This window comes from Pistacia vera, unplaced genomic scaffold (assembly GCF_008641045.1).
Source record: "Pistacia vera cultivar Batoury unplaced genomic scaffold, PisVer_v2 Contig732, whole genome shotgun sequence".
Classification (NCBI taxonomy): domain Eukaryota; kingdom Viridiplantae; phylum Streptophyta; class Magnoliopsida; order Sapindales; family Anacardiaceae; genus Pistacia; species Pistacia vera.
In genome coordinates, this window is record NW_022196593.1 from 568,620 (window position 1) to 590,204 (window position 21,585).

The following is a 21,585-nucleotide window of genomic DNA, read 5'->3' on the forward strand; positions in this document are numbered from 1 at the left end:
CGAGATCTTCATTGTTATTGCAAATTGGATTCATTCAAATAATCTATCATATTGCATCAGCTTTTTCCTCATGCTCATGCAAACCACCCCATTGTCGTCTTGTTCATTTAATTTAAACAAAACTTAACAGCTGCAAGTTTCACATGTGAGAAACTCACCCATTATCTTTATCCCTCTCCATGCATTTCATCTCTCTCACTCACGGAAACAACTCAACGTCTCTCTCATTTGTTTTATCAGAACTCTCTTCACATCTCATTGCAAAAGCGAAGCATGGACACCAATATTAATGATGGATCACTTCAGTACTCTCACAAACCCGTAAGCAACAACTTAGCCGGCCCAGGAAACGGCGTGGTGTCAACCATTCAAACGGCCTCCGTCTCACCCATGTCAGTCGTCAACCCTTCGCAGTCAACTCTCGGTAGCCACCTCGCGCGGCGACTCGTCCAAGTTGGTGTCACTGACGTTTTCTCTGTACCGGGTGACTTTAACTTGACTCTTCTCGATCATTTGATAGCCGAGCCTAGGTTGAACGTGATCGGCTGCTGTAATGAGCTGAATGCCGGCTACGCTGCTGATGGATACGCCAGATCGCGTGGTGTTGGTGCGTGTGTGGTGACTTTCACTGTTGGTGGACTTAGCGTGCTGAACGCGATTGCTGGAGCTTATAGTGAAAATCTGCCACTTATTTGTATAGTTGGAGGACCAAACACAAACGATTATGGAACGAACAGGATACTTCATCACACTATTGGATTGCCTGATTTTACTCAAGAATTCAGGTGCTTTCAGACTGTTACTTGCTTTCAGGTAAAATCATGATTCAGACTGTATATTTAATGACTTTTAATTTGTGAAGTTGACTTGTGTCGTTGAAGAATGCTGCAGCATGAGATGTGGATATCTGCTTTTGTAATATATTATATAAAACTCAAAGCAACTTATATAATGGTACCATTGTATACATATAAATTCAACATAATCCATTAATTGTTCAGGTTTGAATGAATGACATTGATATGTAGATCACTAACAACATGTGATTTCTCATAATGGTTAAGGGGTTTTGGTGTTTGATAGGCTGTGGTGAATCACTTGGAAGATGCGCATGAACTGATCGATACTGCGATATCAACCGCTTTAAAAGAAAGCAAGCCTGTTTATATCAGCATCAGTTGTAACTTGCCTGCTATTCCTCATCCTACTTTTTGCCGTGAGCCAGTTCCATTTTCACTCTCCCCTAGGTAATTTCTCTGCTCATTATTTAACCTTTTTTTTTTTTTTTCTTTTTTTTGTCTTTATTAATTTGTTTATTGTTCGGGTGAGCAGATTGAGTAATCAAATGGGGTTGGAGGCTGCAGTTGAGGCAGCGGCAGAGTTCTTCAACAAGGCAGTGAAGCCAGTGTTGGTTGGTGGGCCTAAACTGAGAGTGGCCAAGGCATCTGATGCCTTTGTCGAGCTTTCTGATGCTTGTGGGTACCCACTTGCGGTAATGCCATCAGGAAAAGGGCTAGTACCAGAAGACCACCCTCATTTTATTGGAACTTACTGGGGTGCCGTGAGCACTGCCTTTTGTGCTGAAATTGTGGAATCGGCCGATGCTTATTTGTTCGCAGGACCTATATTCAATGACTATAGTTCTGTTGGGTACTCTCTTCTTCTGAAGCAAGAGAAGTCAATTATTGTCCAGCCTGATCGCGTGGTTATTGGGAATGGACCTTCATTTGGATGTGTTTTGATGAAAGACTTCCTGAAAGCACTTTCAAAGCGGCTACAGCACAACACAAAAGCTTATGACAATTACCACAGGATTTATGTTCCTGTGGGGCAACCTCTAAAGTGTGAAGCAAAAGAGGCATTGAGGGTGAATGTTCTTTTCAAACATATACAAAATATGCTGTCTAGTGAAACTGCTGTAATTGCTGAGACAGGGGACTCTTGGTTTAACTGTCAGAAACTGAAATTGCCAAGAGGTTGCGGGTGAGCAATTAATACAGAAATTATTAATTGATGATAGTTTGGCCCATTGTGACATTTATATTTGAGTGAATAATTTTGAATATTCTTTTGGTTTTGCAGGTATGAGTTCCAAATGCAATATGGATCAATTGGATGGTCTGTTGGTGCAACTCTTGGTTATGCGCAGGCTGTGCCCAATAAGCGTGTCATTGCTTGTATTGGTGATGGTAGCTTTCAGGTATTTGAATTTATCATTTATTTTTAACAATTCTCTCATGTTTTGCCAACAATGAGAAACCCGGTTGGTGAAAAAAAAAAAAAAACACCGTGTTTTAAATGGAAAGATCACCTTTCTCAGCGATTGTTTTTCTCAGATGACTGCACAAGATGTATCAACAATGTTGCGATGCGGGCAGAAGACTATCATCTTCCTGATTAACAATGGCGGTTACACCATTGAAGTTGAGATACATGATGGACCTTACAATGTAATAAAGAACTGGAACTACACTGGCTTGATTGATGCAATCCACAATGGCGAGGGCAATTGCTGGACTGCCAAGGTCAATTATCAGCTAATTAATTTATTATAAATAATACTAATTATGTAATGATTATATCAATTTTTAAGTCTCAAATAATTAATATTGCTTTAATCCATTATCCAGAAGGTTAATGCTAATCCTGGAAGTATTGGTTGAATATGTTGTAGCAGGTTCGGTGTGAGGAAGAGCTGATCGAAGCAATTGAGGAGGCATTGGGAGTCAAGAAGGATTGCTTGTGCTTCATTGAGGTAACTGTTCACAAGGACGATACCAGCATAGAGCTGCTGGAATGGGGCTCCAGGGTCTCTTCTGCCAACAGCCGCCCTCCAAACCCTCAGTAGATCACTTGGGCTTGAACCCTTTAGAAAGAGAAAATAAATTCCGGTTTCTCGAACGGCTTGACCAATCAGAGAATTTCAGCTGTTTTCCATTATGGGTCTTTTCAATAATGATATATATCCAAATCCGATCCGTCTACTTGATTTCTCTAGTCTTATATTAAAAAAATTTCAAGATCATTCCCTCTTCATTGGTTGTAGATGGATTATTACAAAGGCTCTTTTTTGTAATCTTCAATCAGATGTTCCAAAAATGCTTAGGCTTGTTTTATCCCAATTATAATACCACTTACTCATACAAATTGCTAGCAACCTAGTTGATGTCTTAAATTATATGGAGCAAACGACGTGTTCCCACCCAAGGTTTAGCGAAACTGTAAGTTTCCACCCTTGGTTTCATATATTCTAATTTCCCATCATTAAATTAACTCCGTTAATAACTGTTGGGTTCTGACACAGATGCAGAGGGTGCTATTACCAAACTGTCATACCATTTTATTCTCCTTCATCAGCCCCTCCTCCTCTCGTCTTCATACCCTCCCATTCCGGCCAAACCACCACCATAGCTGACCAAACCACCCCATTCCAAACCACGCTATTCCAAACCCACTGGAAATCAATCCAACCCAAAAAATAACACTAAAACATGTAAGAATCAAGCACAATTAACCTCCATTCAATCACAAACCCTTAAACTCCTTGTAAAACCCTAAATTGAGCTCTAGTTAAACCCAATTTTCACCAAAATCGCAAAACCCTAAAGGAAGTGACAGACGATGAACGACGAGCAACTAGGATGGGGCTGTTGGGGGTCTTTGAGGTGGGATGCCGATGAAGCTATTGGTGGTGATGAGGTCAATTTTCGACACCGAAAGCCACTGGAATTTTGCTTGAAGCATGCGAATCGATCAAGGGCAATGGTCGTTGATTAGTGAGTGTTGGCAAGAGGGGATAGGTAGGGGTTTGAAGAGGAGGTTAAGGGGAAGATGATGGTGGCGTTGGAGTAGTCCCACAGTGCTAAAAGTAGGCCAGATTGGTTGGAAAATGGCAACGGCACTGCAAGCGGTGAGACAGGGAAAACAACACAAACCGGCCAAGTTTGTGGGCAGCTAGCAACTGTTCACGTGAGATTTGGAATGACGATTTTACTTTTTAATCGTTACATTAAATAATTTTCTATTAATTTAAGAGTGAAAATCTTGAATTTATGAAACCAGAGTTGGAAACTTACCATTTCGCTAAACCTTGGGTGGGAACATGTCGTTTGCTCAATTATACAATAACATATATCAAATTGCTATTGCAATGGAGGTCCTTGTTACGGACGCCTCTCATTGTTAGAAACGCCTTTAATGGCTTTACAAAGTAGACGGTATTTACTATTTTAATTTTTCTTATTATACCAATAACAGAAACCATGTGCAATACACAACTAATACTTTGTCTCTTTTGGTAAGATCAATTTTGCAAATTGCAATATATTACTCTTAGCCTGTACAAGTAAAACTTCCTAATGATAACCACTCAAAAGTCTTCTCCGAACTCTATAAATATCTCCATGCATTTCATTTCTCTCACTAACTAAAACACACAACCTCTGATTTTTATACTTTTTTTTCTCGTTAAATTTTTCATCAGAATTCTCTGTACATTTCATTGCAAAATCATGGACACCCAGATTAATGGATCACACTACTTGACTCCCACAGCCACAGACCCGTATGTAACAACTTAGCCAGCTCACCAAACGGCGTTGTGTCAACCATTCAAACCTCCGTCTCTCCTATGTCGCTCGTCATCCCTTCGCAGTCAACTCTCGGTGGCCACCTAGCCCGGCGACTCGTCCAAGTTGGTATCACTGACGTTTTCTCTGTACCCGATGACTTTAACTTTACTCTTCTCGATCATTTAAGGGCCGAGCCTAGGCTTAACGTGATTGGATGCTGTAATGAGCTGAATGCCGGTTATGCCGCCGATGGATACGCGAGGTGGCGTGGTGTCGGCGCTTGTGTTGTGACTTTCACGGTTGGTGGTCTTAGCTTGCTGAATGCAATTGCTGGAGCTTATAGTGAAAATCTACCAGTAATTTGTATAGTCGGAGGGCCAAATAAAAATTATCGAACCAACAGAATACTTGATCACACTATTGGATTGCCTGATTTCAACCAAGAATTTAGGTGCTTTCAGACTGTTACATGCTTTCAGGTATAGATTCCATAGCAAAATCTAATTGTTCATCAACTTCTTTTTCATAACAATATTATTGGGAACTAACTTAACGGACATATCAACGTCTTTTGTATAGCATGGATACAACAAAATCAAAAGCCTCATGTACAAACATGACAAAGAATTAGAAAATTAAAAAGCATATTCTTATTTAGAAACAAAATACATCATCAGCTTGACAGCTTCTAACCAAAAACATAATAACATGCAGCATCTTATCGTAATGGTTATGGAGTTTTGGTGTTTGATTTTTTGATAGGCTGTTGTGAATAACTTAGAAGATGCGCATGAATTGATCGATACTGCTATATCAACTGCTTTGAAAGAAAGCAAGCCAGTTTATATCAGCATCAGTTGTAACTTGCCTGCTATTCCTTGTCCTCCTTTTAGTCGTGAGCCAGTTCCATTTTCACTTTCCCCCAGGTAATTTCTCTGCTCATTATTTAACAATCTTCTTTCAACATCATAACATATGATGAATGTTCCTTTTTTTTTTTTTTTTTTTAAATCTGTATTAATTTGTTTATTTTTCGGGTGAGCAGATCAAGAAATCAATTGGGGTTGGAGGCTGCAGTTGAGGCAGCAGCAGAGTTCTTGAACAAGGCTGTGAAACCAGTATTGGTTGGTGGACCTAAACTGCGAGTGGCCAAAGCATGTAATGCCTTTGTGGAGCTTTCTGATGCTTGTGGTTACCCATTTGCGGTGATGCCATCAGCCAAAGGGCTAGTACCAGAAGACCACCTTCATTTTATTGGAACTTATTGGGGAGCATTGAGCACTGCCTTTTGTGCTGAAATTGTGGAATCTACCGATGCTTATTTGTTCGCTGGACCCATATTTAATGACCTTAGCTGTGTAGGGTACTCTCTTCTTCTGAAGCGAGAGAGCGCGATTATTGTCCAGCCTGATCGTGTGGTTATTGGGAATGGACCTTCATTTGGATGTGTTTTGATGAAAGACTTTCTGAAAGCACTTTCAAAGCGGCTCAAGCGCAATACTACAGCTTATGACAATTACCAGAGGATTTATGTTCCTGCGGGGCAACCTCTTAAGTGTGAACCTAAAGCGTTATTGAGGGTGAATATTCTGTTTCAACATATACAAAAGATGCTATCTGGTGAAACTGCTGTAATTGCTGATACAGGGGACTCTTGGTTTAACTGCCAGAAACTGAAATTGCCACGGGGATGCGGGTGAGCAATTATGACAGCAATTATTAATTGATAATATTTTGGCTACTTGTGGCGTTTATATATTTAAGGGAATAATTTGGAATATGGTTTTGCTTTGAAGGTGTGAGTTCCAAATGCAATATGGATCAATTGGATGGTCGGTTGGTGCAACTCTTGGTTATGCGCAGGCTGTGCCCAATAAGCGTGTCATTGCTTGTATTGGTGATGGTAGCTTTCAGGTATTTGAGTTCATTATTTGTTTTCTGCAATTCTCTCATGTTTTTATCAAAATATAACTATTTTTGCGATTGTTTTTCTTAGATGTCTGCACAAGATGTATCGACAATGCTGCGATGCGGGCAGAGGAGTATCATCTTCCTGATTAACAATGGTGGTTACACCATTGAAGCTGAGATCCATGATGGACCTTATAATGTGATAAGGAACTGGAACTACACGGGGTTTGTTGATGCAATCCACAACGGCGAAGGCAAGTGCTGGACAGCCAAGGTTAGTTGGTTAATATTCCTGCATTGGCTTTCGTTCATCAGTGCCAACACATAATCAATTCAATGATTGTAAAACCGGTTGTTGAATCTGTTGTTGCAGGTCCGCTGTGAGAAGGAGCTGATTGAAGCAATTGAGGATTCAACTGGACCAAAGAAGGCTTGCTTGTGCTTCATTGAGGTAATTGTTCACAAGGATGATACCAGCAAAGAACTATTGGAATTGGGGTCAAGGCTCTCTTTTGCCAATAGCCGCCAGCCAAAACCTCAATGTTCTTGGGCTTGAAGCATTAAACCAGAAATTAAATGATGTATTATCCTTCTCTCCTATTTAAATTGCAAGGACTAGCACAAGGATTTTGGCTTGCTGAATCAGCCTAGTTCCACGGTTTTCTAATATTAGTCTTTTAGAAGTGATTCTCGATCCTTTTTTCTAGTCTTATTATGTATGAATATGTGTTCCAAAAATGCTTGTATTAGTCAAATAATTAATCATTAAGAGTCTGTTTGATTCATTATTCGGATAGTTTTTAGAATAATATTTAAAAAAAAAATTAAATTGGGCGGTATTACGATGGAAGATTTGGATATTAAAAAAAATATCTCCTATGTTTGTTTATTCACTAAACACCCCTATAATAAAATATTAAAAGTTAACAAAAACATTCCCAATCCACCCATTAAATACAGACAGTCGGCCACCACCGCCGGAGGATGGCCTTAGTGTTTTTGCAATTTCTAAAAAAAAATATTTGGGGGTATTTAGTTAAATCAACAAATTTAAGGGGTTTAAAATAAATTGAATAATATAGAATAATATTTTGAGAATAAGTCATTTTTACTGTTTAACCTTATTGGAATACTAATAATAGTATTCCCAAAAGTGAACCAAACGGACCCTAAGTTAGGAGTCAGTAATTTATTTAATACCCGTACAATTATATTTGTCTATTCATTAATGAAATAACTTGTACATTATACAAATAATTTATACACATTGAATTTGGAGAATCTAACGCCCGTCTCTCATTAGTTTGCTCATAGTTGCCCTACAACTTTACTCTTATCTATCCGCTACCAAAATTTTTGAGTTTTGGCTCTCTACATGTAGCTTCTTGTTATGTGGTAAATCTATACAGCATGGATTCACGTTAACGTCACGCGTCCCAAGGTTGTGTTGTCATTCAAGTCATATGTCACTCTATGAGAGGGTTGTTTCATTTGTAGGTGTATCAATGATTACTTCATTGGTAAATCTCAAGGCTGTTCTGTTAGCTAAGCCCGTGTCACTTTATAAAAAGATTACTTCATGTGTAAGTCCACTAATATAACAGTATATATACTGATTTCTCACCCTAATTGGGGGGATCTTGTTGGACCTTTTTTTCTACTATTCAAAACTGCCTCATCTGTACTAAGAGCTAAGCTCACTTGTACGTGAAAAATATACAAAAAGAATAATAAAATAACAATAGATGTAGGATTTGAGTTTTGCATCCAAACCACTTTAAAAACTCTCTGTTATTTGTATTTATTTGCTATTTTCATATTATTTGTGCATTATAATATTGGTTTACTATAAATTCTTAGGCAGGTTTCATCAAAAAAATAAAATGCATCAACACTACCTAATACCACCACGTTTGTGGATGTTTTCTTTTCTTTTATTATTATTATTTCAATTTGACATTTTTTCTTGATATAGAAACTTTTAAAAAGAATACAACTTACTAGAAAGAATTACTTTAGGAAGTAATAAAAAATGACACGTGTTATTGTGGTACCAGAAAGAAACCATCGGGAATTGACCGATGCTTTCCTGTTTTGGTAGATGTGTTTCCAATTTGCCATTACTTTCAGCCTATCCCAGTAAAACCTCATAATTTCAACCTGTCCGCCCAACTCTATAACTATTTCCATGCATTTCATCTTCTCTCATTTCTATTTTCCTCAAAAATCTTTTCACATTTTACTGCAAAACCATGCTCCATGCATGCCAACATTATCAATGGATTTCTTCACATCCTGTCAAAGATCAATCCCAGCCCATTACAAAGTCTAGATTAGCAGCCCAAAGAAAATGAAAGTCTGGTCCATTTTACCTTAACCCAAGACAATGGAACTTTTCTTAAATGGGTAAAGAAGATTCTTTTTTTTTTTTTTTTTAAATACTGTAGCCGCTGCTGGGAATAGTAAAAATGTGTGGCACCGATTATTTGATTTCTCCACTTTTTATTTTGTGGTGATCGGTTGTATTTTTTAGAACTAGAATCATCTCCCCTCTTCATTCGGATAAGGCTTTTGAGCTATAGAAAAACAAAAGGAAAAACAAGAGGAAAAACAAGGAATGCATTAAGCTTTTCGATTTTTTGATCAAGTATGGTGTTTTTGAGTGCTGTGCAAATGTTTCAATATACATATTTGAGTAAACACATCCACCACAAATCCTTCAGCAACAACTTAACCTGCACCCCACCAACAGGCGTCGTGTCAGCCATTCAAACTTCCGTCTCACTTATGTCACTCGTCAAACCCCCGCGGTCAACTCTTGGTGGTCACCTCGCACGGCGACTCCTCCAAGCTGGTGTCACTGACGTTTTCTCTGTACCCGGTGACTTTAACTTGACTCTTCTCGATCATTTAATTGCCGAGCCTAGGCTTAACGTGATCGGCTGCTGTAATGAGCTGAATGCTGGCTACGCTGCCGACGGATACGCCAGGTCGCGTGGTGTTGGCGCCTGCGTTGTGACTTTCACAGTTGGTGGACTTAGCGTGCTGAATGCGGTTGCTGGAGCTTACTCTGAAAATTTGCCAGTAATTTGTATAGTTGGAGGGCCAAATACAAATGATTATGGAACCAACAAAATCCTTCATCACACTATTGGATTGCCTGATTTTAGCCAAGAGTTCAGGTGCTTTCAGGCTGTTACTTGCTTTCAGGTATAATCCTATATCACTGCTCTTTTCTTAAATAACAGGATTAATGTCGTAATACTAGAATATCCACGGCAGAACTCTTGGAATATAATAGCATAAAAGGAAAACTAAAAAATCATGGGAGACAACCTGATCAGAGCCTTAGTAAAAACCTTGACTGCTTGACGTCGATGGCTTTGTCTGTTAGTCTGTTTCCCGTCACCCAACTTTTCAGATAGATATGAGTGAAGGAGAATAATCTCTTACTAGATCTATTGCATTACAACAAAATAGACTTATGGCAAATCATGTTAAGTGTTATTAGAAGACACTCATTGCCCCGTCATTGGTAGACAGCTTAGATAGTTAAAGCGAATTAAACATAATATAAATAGATATATGGTTTCAGTTCGATTCTTTGTCTAATCATCTACCAATGGTACCTCGTTTTTAGAATTACGAAAAGAAAAAATTCAACTAAACTATTAAGAACCCCACTATAAAAGTAAAAAATAATAATAATATCATCACTTGATTAATGATACACACTTCATTCTTTTCATAACAGTGGCTGAATTTTATATATATTCAATCAATAGTAATGGATACATTTTATATTAAACGATTATATAATGATAAATGAAATAAACTCTATTAAGGCATGTACAACTAGTCAACACCGAAGTCTCATCGGGTCATTAACCAACTAAATATATATATCTGTGGATAGCGTAGATGGTTAGGGCAAACTGGGTATAGTGTAGATAGGCGTCGGTCTTAGGTTTGATTCTTTATTTGAGTATCATGATTTAAGTGGGGGGTTATGACGATAAGTTGTTGTGCTAATCTTCCACGAGGATAGTCGAGGTGCACGTAAGTTGATCTGGATACCTTGGTTACCAAAAAAAAAAAAAAAAAAAATTATCCAACCAATAGAAAAAAGACATTTTTAAAGTTTAAGACATTACACAATCAAATCAAAATAATACAATAGTCCCCTTAGGGGTGGAGCCAGAAAATATTTTCGGGAGGGCCGAAAGTAAGGTTGAATGAACAAAGGGATTAGAGAAATGCAAAGTTATATATACATATGTATGCGGACCAAAGTGTGAGATTCAAAATCTAAGGTTTCCAAAGTGAAAATTTTATATTTAAAAATTTTTGTGGGGTTACTGGTCCCCTTCAGCCAAACTTTTCGAATCATAAACATCCAAACAACACCTCACTGATCATTTTCGTCTTTACCACAACAATCTTCTGAGAAATTTAAAAAACGTATCAAGCTTTTTGTACTAACATGACAAGGAATTAAATAGGGGTGTGCAGAATTTCCGAGTAGAACCGGAACCAGCAGGCACCTGGGGTTTTGGTTCCGATTCCGATTCCCATATGGGTGGACCCGGTAAAAGGGAAAACTTGGGGCATGACGCATGACAAAAATTTATTACGTTTTTTGAGAGCTCTAGGAAAACCATCTTCTTAAGAGAAACTTGGTAATTGGTGATATTGACTTGTGGACAAACTTATGCAAATTAAGGCTCTATCATGAAAGTTGTGAAATACTTCTTGATAACTTGCAACACACATATTTTAAAATATGCGAAATCTTTGTTTTCTTATTTCATTTTTTTTCTTATAGTGTAGCTATAAAACACAATAAGTGAGGTAAACATTTAAGGTAACTATAATAACGTTTGACTTATGTTAATGGTTATGGGGTTTTGGTGTGTGATATTTTGATTAGGCTGTGGTGAATAACTTGGAAGATGCGCATGAATTGATCGATACTTCTATATCAACTGCTTTGAAAGAAAGCAAGCCTGTTTATATCAACATCAGTTGTAATTTGCCTGCTATTCCACATCCTACTTTTAGCCGTCAACCAGTTCCATTTTCACTTCCCCCCGGGTAATTTCTCTCCTCATTATTCAACTATCTTATCTTAACATCATAACATATGATAGATTAATGTGACTGTTTCCTTTTCCTTTTTCTTTGTCTATACTAATTTGTTTATTTTTCGGGTGAGCAGATTGAGTAATCAAATGGGGTTGGAGGCTGCAGTTGATGCAGCAGCAGAGTTCTTGAACAAGACAGTAAAACCAGTGTTGGTTGGTGGACCTAAACTGCGAGTGGCCAAGGCATGTGATGCCTTTCTGGAGGTTTCTGATGCTTGTGGTTACCCCCTTGCGGTGATGCCCTCGGCAAAAGGGCTAGTACCAGAAGACCACCCTCATTTTATTGGAACTTATTGGGGTGCAGTGAGCACAGCTTTTTGCGCTGAAATTGTGGAATCTGCCGATGCTTATTTGTTCGCTGGACCCATATTTAATGACCTTAGCTGTGTTGGGTACTCTCTTCTTCTGAAGCGAGAGAAGGCGATTATTGTCCAGCCTGATCGCGTGGTTATTGGGAATGGACCTTCATTTGGATGTGTTTTGATGAAAGACTTCCTAAAAGCACTTTCAAAGCGGCTCCAGCGCAATACTACAGCTTATGACAATTACCACAGGATTTATGTTCCTGAGGGGCAACCTCTGAAGTGTGAACCCAAAGCGGCATTGAGGGTGAATATTGCATTCCAACATATACAAAAGATGCTGTCTAGTGAAACTGCTGTGATTACTGACGCAGGAGACTCTTGGTTTGACTCCCCGAAACTTAAATTGCCAAAGGGATGCGGGTGAGCAATTTATTCACGAACTGTTACATAAAATTTTTGGGAATAATATGAATATGGTTTGGTTTTGCAGGTTTGAGTTCCAATTGCAATACGGGTCGATTGGTTGGTCGGTTGGTGCAACTCTTGGTTATGCGCAGGCTGTGCCCAATAAGCGTGTCATTGCTTGTATTGGAGATGGTAGCTTCCAGGTATTTGAATTCATTTTTTTTTTTTTTTTTTTGGGCAATTGTCTCACTTTTTTTTATCAAAAGTTACATTCTTGGCGATTGTTTTTTCTAAGATGACCGCACAAGATGTATCAACAATGCTGCGATGTGAGCAGAGGAGTATCATCTTCCTGTTTAACAATGGTGGTTACACCATTGAAGCTGCGATACATGATGGACCTTACAATGTGATAAAGAACTGGAACTACACTGGGTTGGTTGATGCAATCCACAACGGCGAGGGCAAGTGCTGGACTGCCAAGGTTAATCTATTAATTTAATTTAAGATGGAAGATTAATGCCTATCCTGAAACTAATTGTGGAATATGTAGTTGCAGGTTCACTGTGAGAAGGAGCTAATAGAAGCAATTGAGGAAGCTACTGGAGGCAAGAAGGATTGCCTCTGCTTCATTGAGGTAATTGTTCACAAGGATGACACCAGTAAAGAGCTCCTGAAATTGGGCTCCAGGCTCTCTTTTGTCAATAGCCGCCCACCAAACCCTCGATATTCTTGGGGTTGAATCCTTAAACTAGAAGTTAAATGATGTTTTCCTTCTTCCATTTAAATAACAATGGCAAGCGACAAGGACATTTTGTGCTGATGATATGTACCCGATCCTTTTACTTGATTTCTCTAGTTTTTTTGTGTATGAATACTTCATTCTTTATGGTTTAAATGTTCAACTATATGTTCCAAAAATGCTTGGACCTTTCTTTTGCTAGACATTAACCACCAAAATATACATTTTCCGGCTGTAGATAAACTAATTTTAGAAGGAAATCTACTGGTTCTCCAAATTAGTACAAACCGTTTTGGTCATCTTTTATTTCTTCAAAATTTCCAATGCTTGCAATGTACGTTCTATCATAACCAGATACCCTAGTTAGTAAATACGGGTATGGCAAAAAAACGGTACGGGAATTTTACGGGTATAATACGGTAAACAGTGAAAAATACGTTTATAAAAATTCGGTCATAAAATTCGGATACAGAAAAAATACGATACGGATATATACGGGTTTAATACGATATATTATCAATAATACGTTTTAAAAAATACGACAATATTAATCTTAGTTTTGATATTTTTATGGACTAATTATTAATGTATCTCAGCATTGACTTAAATTAAATCTTTTGCTTTTGCTTTTGCCTATGGTAACGTTAATATTTTCTTTGCCTTAATAAATTCCCAGGCCCATGTCTTGTTCTATCCCACCCCATGTCTTGTTCTATCCCACCAATAGAAAATATATATATATTTTTTTGTTTTGTTTATGCAATAGAATTATAAAACGCAATCTACAGTGTTGAGTGTTGAAATAATGAAATCCACCACAAACACAAATTAAACACCCGTGACCCATCTTGAAAACCCCCCTCCCTCTCTCTTCTTCAATCAAATCATCTCTCAGTGTCTCACGGTCTCACACTCTCACCCACAAAGCCAACTGCTTCTTCCAGAGTTCCAACAATGGCATCTGCTTTACAGGTTATTTTTTCTGCCAATACTTTCCTTTCTTTAAACTTATTCTTCTCCCCCAAACACAAACACAAACCCGTTAAAATCTCAACCAGTTCGCCGTCCGAGCTGAGGAAGGAGAAGTATTGGCAGAAAAGCTGAAAAAGTTGAAGATCTGAGGAAAAAAAGCTGAAAATGTCATCCGTCGCAGAACTGAGGAAGGAGAAGAACTGAAGAAGAGAAGAGATACCGTGAGCAATAGGTTTTTTTTTTTTTTTGCAATAGTACGCGAATAATTCACGAATTATACGCGAATAATTCACGAATTATACGGGTATTCATATTATACACGTATAATTCGACAATTTTTATAACATACGTTAAAATGTGTTTTATACGCGAATTATACGGTCAGCCGTATAATTCGCGTATAAAACGCGTATTTACTAACTAGGGGCAGATACTCCTACCTGTTTACTTGGCCTTTAACATCAGGATCCGCTTAGACATCCCTTATTAACAAAAAATAAAAAAAATGATAAGTTTGTTTACTAATGTTTTGAAGAGAATAACAACGAAATTGCTTTGTAAGTAACGCCTTTGCAAAAGGCCCAGAAAACCATGTGCAATTTACCTATTATTGATCATTATCTCCTTGCCGTAACTAGGATTAGTCAAATAATTAAGGGCGAACGACTTGTACATACCTAAAGTTTACTGTAATGACAAGTTGGTATCCAAAAGGTTTTGAAACGACAAATAGGTACCTTCCGTCATATTCTGTTAGTGATTTTTGTTTATTAATAGTGAAAAGACTAAAATGCCCTTCAAAGTTTCAATTTATAAATTTAAAAATTTCAAAAAACCCCCTAAGTTTACAAATTTTACTAAATACCCCAATATATAAAAGTTTTATAAAATAACAAAAACACCCCCCACCGGCAAATGCCAGATTCCGGCCACCATCGCCGGAATCTGGTCGGAAAATGTATTACGACACAGATCCCCATCGGATCTGTGTCGTAAAGTGCCGATGTGGCCTTTTCAGGCCAGATCCGCCACGGATCTGGCCGGAAAAGGCCAGATCTGGCCGTCGAAGCAGCAGCCAGATGCTGGCCTTTTCCGCCAGATCCGTGCTGATCTGGCCGGAAAAGGCAGATCTACTGCCAGATCTGGCCGTCGACGCTGCAGATGGGAGTTTTGCGGCTCGACGGCCATCTAGCCGTAGATCTGGCCTTTTCCGGCCAGATCAGCCACGGATCTGGCCGAAAAGGCCAGATACCGTACGACACAGATCCGACGGGTCTGTGTCGTAACGCAACTTTCCGGCCAGATTCCGGCGGTGGTGGCCGGAATCTGGCACTTGCCGGTGGGGGGTGTTTTTGTTATTTTAATAAACTTTTTATATATTGGGGTATTTAGTGAAAATTTGTAAACTTAGGGGTTTTTTGAAATTTTTAATTTATAAAACTAAAATTCAAACTTTTAGGGTATTTTAGTCTTTTCACTATTAATAAACAGTATAAACAGAAATCACTAACAGAACATGACGAAAGTACCTATTTGTCATTTCAAAACCTTTTGGTACCAACTTTGTCGTTACGATAAATCTTGGGTTGTATAAGTCTTCTCCCAATAATTAATAATTAACTTAGGAACAGACTTTACTGTTTCTAATTTACTTAATAGGTTTACAGGCATATATATTTTTCAATGCTTACACCTTACTTGAAATAACTTGTACATTATATAAATAATTTATACATAAGAGAGAATCTAATATATGGTCTCTCATGGTTGACACGTGATGTCATTGAAAAAGCAATGCCCTACACCTTTACTTTCATGATTCATCAGTCGGCACCACATTTTGACTTTCTCTCTTATCGTGTACCATTTGTGGGGTTTTGACTATATATCTGGAAGCATTTGTTCACGCACCATCACTCTGCTTTTCTCACAGTTGGTGGACTTAGCGTGCTGAATGCGGTTGCTGGAGCTTACGCTGAAAATTTGCCAGTAATTTGTTGGTTGGAGGGCCAAATACAAATGATTATGGAACCAACAAAATCCTTCATCACACTATTGGATTGCCAGATTTAGCCAACATTTCAGTTGCTTTCAGACTGTTACTTGCTTTCAGGTATAATCCTAACTCACTGCTCTTTTTTTACATAACAGATAATATTAATGTCGTAACACTAGAGTGTCCACGGCAGAACTCTTGGAATATAATAAAATAGAATAAAAAAAAAAAAGAACATGGGAGACAACCTGATCAGAACCTTGGTAAAACCTTGACTGTTTGATGGCTTTGTCTGCTAGTCTGCTTCCCATCACCATATGAGCGAAGGAATAATCTACCACTAGATCTATTGCAGTACAACAAAGACTTATTACAAACCCATGTAAGTGTTATTAGAATTTAACACATCCATACAGGCTAGCTGAGATGGTTAGACAAATAAGGTTTGATTCTTTATCTAGTATATCTGATTTAAGTCTATTGTAATTGTTAGTGGCGAGGTGCATTTATAATTAAAAAAAAAAAAAAAAAAAAAACCTTGATAAATGATATGTCCTTTATTCTTTTTAATAATTGGACATTTTATATAAAGGATATAAATGAAAATGCAATAAACCTCTATTAATGCATGCACAATTAGTCAAGGATTATAATGATAAATGAAATAAACTCTATTAATGCATGCACAATTAGTCACAACATACTCAAATTATTCGCCTTTTGATATAATTATATTTGTTTTTTTTCAAAACCTGTAAACCATTGATAATGCTTAAAATATGAATTTAAATGTATAAACTCTACAATCTATATATATATATATATATATATATATATATATATATATATATATATATTATATATATATAGACTATATACACACACACACTAAAATGTGATCGAGTCATTATCTAGCTAAAGACTCATACGTGGGTATCCCGTATCCCAGATGGTTAGGACAAACTGGAGATAATGGGGATAGACGTAAGGTCTCAGGTTCGATTCCCCATCTGAGCATCTGCAATTTAAGTGGGAGGTCATAGCGGTGGATTGTTAGCTAATCTCTTTCGAGGATTAGTCAAATTACGCATAAATTGCCTGGACACTTTGGTTACAAATATATATAAATACATTTTTAAAGTTCAAAACATTACACAATCAAATCAAAATAATACAATAGTCCCCTTTAGGGGTGGAGCCAAAAAATATTTTGGGGAGGGTCGAAAATAATGTTGAATGAATAAAGGGATTAGAGCACTGCAAAGTTACCTATACATATTGATACGTTTACAAGTCCAAAAACACTTGTAAACATGAGTGGACAAGGAATTACAAGTTCTAAAACACTTGCTAATTTGGTTGGATTGAAGAATTTCACTCAAAGTCCTAAAACACTTGGATTGTGGAATGCAATAGAGGAAATTTGGCCCAAACAAGTTCCAAAGAAGGAGAGAATCTAAACATTTTGGCCCAAACCATTGCAAGCCCAAGCTCAATAAGGGAAGCTCAAGCTCATCAAGAAAAAGCCCAAGTGTTGAAGTTGTCCAATCCGGCCCAAGTCTCATTCTAAAGGGGAAAATCCACATGAACTCTTATTGGATCCATTTGCAAGATTCTCAAGGCCTGAACTCTTGCACCATTATTAGTAAACTTAATTAGGGCCATTGATCAAGTTTTAATCTAATAAAGTGAGCTTATTGCAACTAATGATGTGGTTAAAGACATAGATCCTAGAATTAGGGAATCATTTTTCTTTTGCATTAAATAAGCATGACATTGCTTTTTGAATGAATAGCTTGTAATATTAGTTAATTTTATTTCATTTTAATGTATTTGTCAATTACTTATTTACCTTGTACTTGCATATATGAAGACAACTATTTTCATTGTAACATTTAGCTCATGAAATATATTGAAATTTGGTTTATCCATTTGAGAGAACTTGTGTGCTCTTGAGTGTGCATTCTTTATCCAAGTCTTGGCAAAGGGATTTAGTGGTGAATCAATTCAAGTTGCTGGAGCAATCTTTTATACTTGAAGTGTTTCTACTTGTCTTGGTCCGAAAATTGCAAGTAAGTGACTTGAACTCTAATATTTGTATTGGCCGAATTTAGCTTGGATTTGTGTTGTGTTGTGTTCGAATTGGATCACATATGTATGAGGGCCAAATGTGATGTTCAAAATCTAAGGTTTCCAAAGTTGAAAAATTTGAATTTACAAGGACAAAATTCATAATTTTCTATTTAATATTTAAAATTTTTGTGGGGCTACTAGTTCCCTTCAACCAAACTTTCCAAATCATAAACATCCAAAGTAGCTTTCTAATAATTCAAAAGTCTTCACACGAAAAAATAATTATCCATGGCAACACCTCATTGATCATTAACTTCTTTACCACAACAATCTTCTGAGAAATTTAAAAAATGTATCAAGCTTTTTGTACAAACATGACAAAGAATTAAATATATGTGTGCACAATTTTTGGGTAGAATTGGAACCAACGAGTACTTGGGGTTTCGGTTCCGATTCCCATATGTGTGGAACCGATAAAAGGAAAACTTGGGGGCATGATGCATGACAAAAATTTATTATGTATTTTGAGAGCCCCAGGAAAACCATCTTCTTACGAGAACTTGGTAATTGCTGATATTGAATTGTTGACAAAGTTATGCAAATTAAGGCTATATCATGAGAGTTGTGAAATACTTCTTGATAACTTGCAACGTCCAGATTTGCAACACACACAATTGGCTTATTAAAATCATATTTTAAAATATGCGAAATCTTTGTTTTCTTTTCTCATTTTTATCTTATAGTGTAGCTATAAAATACACTAAGTGAGGCAAACATTTACGGTAGCTATAATAACGTGTGACTTATGGTATTGTTTATGGGGTTTTGGTGTATGATATATATTTTGATTAGGCTATGGTGAATAACTTGGAAGATGCGCATGAATTGATCGATACTGCTATATCAACTGCTTTGAAAGAAAGCAAGCATGTTTATATCAACATCAGTTGTAATTTGCCCGTTATTCCACATCCTACTTTTAGCCGTCACCCAGTTCCATTTTCACTTCCCCTCGACTAATTTCTCTCCTCATTATTTAACTATCTTATCTCAACATCAGAACATATGATAGATTAATGTGACTGTTTCCTTTTTCCTTTGTCTATATTAATTTGAGTCATCAAATGGGGTTGGAGGCTGCAGTTGATGCAGCAGCAGAGTTCTTGAACAAGGCAGCAAAACCAGTGTTGGTTGGTGGACCAAAACTGCAAGTGGCCAAGGCATGTGATGCCTTTCTGGAGCTTTCTGATGCTTGTGGTTACCCCCTTGCGGTAATGCCATCGGCAAAAGAGCTAGTACCAGAAGACCACCTTCATTTTATTGGAACTTATTGGGGTGCAGTGAGCACAGCTTTTTGCGCTGAAATTGTGGAATTTGCCGATGCTTATTTGTTTGCTAGACCCATATTTAATGACCTTAGCTGTGTTGGGTACTCTCTTCTTCTGAAGCGAGAGAGGGCGATTATTGTCCAGCCTGATCGCGTGGTTATTGGAAAATGGACCTTCATTTGGATGTGTTTTGATGAAAGACTTCCTGAAAGCACTTTCAAAGTGGCTCCAGCGCAATACTACAGCTTATGACAATCACCACAGGATTTATGTTCCTGAGGGGCAACCTCTGAAGTGTGAACCCAAAGCGGCATTGAGGGTGAATATTCTATTCCAACACATACAAAAGATGTTGTCTAGTGAAACTGATATGATTACTGACACAGGAGACTCTTGATTTGACTGCCAATAACTAAAATTGCCAAAGGGATGCGGGTGAGCAATTTATTCACGAAATATTACATAAAATTGTTGGGAATAATATGAATATGGTTTGGTTTTGCAGGTTTGAGTTCCAATTGCAATACGGGTCAATTGGATGGTCGGTTGGTGCAACTGTTGGTTATGCGCAGGATGTGCCCAATAAGCGTGTCATTGCTTGTATTGGAGATGGTAGCTTCCAGGTATTTGAATTCATTTTTTTTTTTTTTTTTTTTGGGGGCAATTGTCTCACTTTTTTTTTATCAAAAGTTACATTCTTGGTGATTGTTTTTTCTAAGATGACCGCACAAGATGTATCAACAATGCTGCGATGTGAGCAGAAGAGTATCATCTTCCTGATTAACAATGGTGGTTACACCATTGAAGCTGCGATACATGATGGACCTTACAATGTGATAAAGAACTGGAACTACACTGGGTTGGTTGATGCAATCCACAACGGCGAGGGCAAGTGCTGGACTGCCAAGGTTAATCTATTAATTTAATTTAAGATGGAAGATTAATGCCTATCCTGAAACTAATTGTGGAATATGTAGTTGCAGGTTCACTGTGAGAAGGAGCTAATAGAAGCAATTGAGGAAGCTACTGGAGGCAAGAAGGATTGCCTCTGCTTCATTGAGGTAATTGTTCACAAGGATGACACCAGTAAAGAGCTCCTGAAATTGGGCTCCAGGCTCTCTTTTGTCAATAGCCGCCCACCAAACCCTCGATATTCTTGGGCTTAAATCCTTAAACTAGAAGTTAAATGATGTTTTCCTTCTTCCATTTAAATAACAATGGCAAGCGACAAGGACATTTTGTGCTGATGATATGTACCCGATCCTTTTACCTGATTTCTCTAGTTTTGTTGTGTATGAATACTTCATTCTTTATGCTTTAAATGTTCAACTATATGTTCCAAAAATGCTTGGACCTTTCTTTTGCTAGACATTACAACCAAAATATACCTTTTCCATATGTAGATAAACTAATTTTAGAAGGAAATCTACTGGTTCTTCAAATTAGTAGTAACGGATCCAGAAATATTTGTTAGGGTGGGCCAAAATAAAATGTAATAGCATATAATATTCATATTATATGTTTTTAGTTGAAATTGTCATAAAAAGAAAAAAAATTACATATAAATATTTTCACCCTCAATATACTCTAGATCCGCCCCTACAAATTAGTACAAACCGTTTTGGTCATCTTTTATTCCTTCAAAATTTCCAATGCTTGCAGTGTACGTTCTACCATAACCAAATACTCCTACATGTGTGCCTTTCCTAATTAAATAATCGGTGTCTTATGTTTTTATACTGATATGATAACACATATCAAGCTGCTATTGTTAGGTTTAGTGAAGAAAAATGATAAGTTTGTTTAACCACAATTGGATGATTTAATAGTAAAAGAGTAAAGAAATTTAATATGAGTTCTTGAGTTCGAGTCTCTTTATACACTAATAGGTATGATTATTAAAAAGATTTACTTGGCCTTTTAACATCAGTCTGGACATCCCTTATTAACAAAAAATAAAAAATAAAAAAAATGATAAGTTTGTTGACTAATGTTTTGAAGAGAATAAACAACGAAATTGCCTTGTAAGTAACGCCTTTGCAAAGGGCCCAGAACCAGAAAACCATGTGCAATTTACCTGTCTATTGATCCATGCCGTAACCAGGATTAGTCAAATAATTAATCGTTAACTCAGGAGA

At 37.3% G+C, this 21,585-nt stretch overlaps 3 protein-coding genes and 1 pseudogene across 4 annotated transcripts; all 4 read left to right on the top strand.

Annotated features, from left to right (window-relative positions):
- The first annotated feature begins 229 nt into the window (after positions 1 to 229).
- Positions 230 to 3,188, top strand: LOC116115143 (pyruvate decarboxylase 1-like). Of its 2 annotated transcripts, none has more exons than XM_031401298.1 (6): positions 230 to 813; positions 1,084 to 1,247; positions 1,333 to 1,983; positions 2,083 to 2,200; positions 2,337 to 2,525; positions 2,675 to 3,188. In XM_031401298.1, the coding sequence occupies exons 1-6, from the start codon at positions 274 to 276 to the stop codon at positions 2,846 to 2,848; spliced, it is 1,836 nt and encodes a 611-aa protein (XP_031257158.1). In that variant the 5' UTR covers positions 230 to 273; the 3' UTR covers positions 2,849 to 3,188. The 2 variants fall into 2 exon arrangements, with proteins under 2 accessions (XP_031257158.1, XP_031257159.1); XM_031401299.1 differs by having other exon boundaries at positions 2,678 to 3,188.
- A 433-nt stretch (positions 3,189 to 3,621) lies between these two features.
- On the top strand, positions 3,622 to 7,169 carry LOC116115170 (pyruvate decarboxylase 1-like). The gene is made up of 7 exons (XM_031401333.1): positions 3,622 to 3,776; positions 4,555 to 5,050; positions 5,334 to 5,497; positions 5,617 to 6,267; positions 6,368 to 6,485; positions 6,568 to 6,756; positions 6,856 to 7,169. Exons 1-7 carry the CDS (start codon positions 3,622 to 3,624, stop codon positions 7,036 to 7,038), a joined length of 1,956 nt encoding a protein of 651 aa, XP_031257193.1. The 3' UTR covers positions 7,039 to 7,169.
- Positions 7,170 to 9,040: 1,871 nt separating this feature from the next.
- LOC116115171 (pyruvate decarboxylase 1-like) lies at positions 9,041 to 13,078 on the top strand. Its single transcript, XM_031401334.1, has 6 exons — positions 9,041 to 9,692; positions 11,413 to 11,576; positions 11,701 to 12,351; positions 12,422 to 12,539; positions 12,632 to 12,820; positions 12,896 to 13,078. Exons 1-6 carry the CDS (start codon positions 9,132 to 9,134, stop codon positions 13,076 to 13,078), a joined length of 1,866 nt encoding a protein of 621 aa, XP_031257194.1. The 5' UTR covers positions 9,041 to 9,131.
- Positions 13,079 to 14,032: 954 nt separating this feature from the next.
- Positions 14,033 to 20,613, top strand: LOC116115172 (annotated as a pseudogene).
- The last annotated feature ends 972 nt before the right edge of the window (positions 20,614 to 21,585 follow it).

Coding starts and splice junctions, on each gene's coding strand:
- LOC116115143 (XM_031401298.1), top strand. CDS start 274: ATGGACACCAATATTAATGATGGATCACTTCAGTACTCTCACAAACCC. Junction 2,201..2,336: donor TTGGTGATGGTAGCTTTCAG/GTATTTGAATTT, acceptor TGTTTTTCTCAG/ATGACTGCACAAGATGTATC. Junction 2,526..2,674: donor GCAATTGCTGGACTGCCAAG/GTCAATTATCAG, acceptor AATATGTTGTAG/CAGGTTCGGTGTGAGGAAGA.
- LOC116115170 (XM_031401333.1), top strand. CDS start 3,622: ATGAACGACGAGCAACTAGGATGGGGCTGTTGGGGGTCTTTGAGGTGG. Junction 5,051..5,333: donor AGACTGTTACATGCTTTCAG/GTATAGATTCCA, acceptor ATTTTTTGATAG/GCTGTTGTGAATAACTTAGA. Junction 5,498..5,616: donor CCATTTTCACTTTCCCCCAG/GTAATTTCTCTG, acceptor TCGGGTGAGCAG/ATCAAGAAATCAATTGGGGT.
- LOC116115171 (XM_031401334.1), top strand. CDS start 9,132: ATGGTGTTTTTGAGTGCTGTGCAAATGTTTCAATATACATATTTGAGT. Junction 12,352..12,421: donor AAATTGCCAAAGGGATGCGG/GTGAGCAATTTA, acceptor TTGGTTTTGCAG/GTTTGAGTTCCAATTGCAAT. Junction 12,821..12,895: donor GCAAGTGCTGGACTGCCAAG/GTTAATCTATTA, acceptor ATGTAGTTGCAG/GTTCACTGTGAGAAGGAGCT.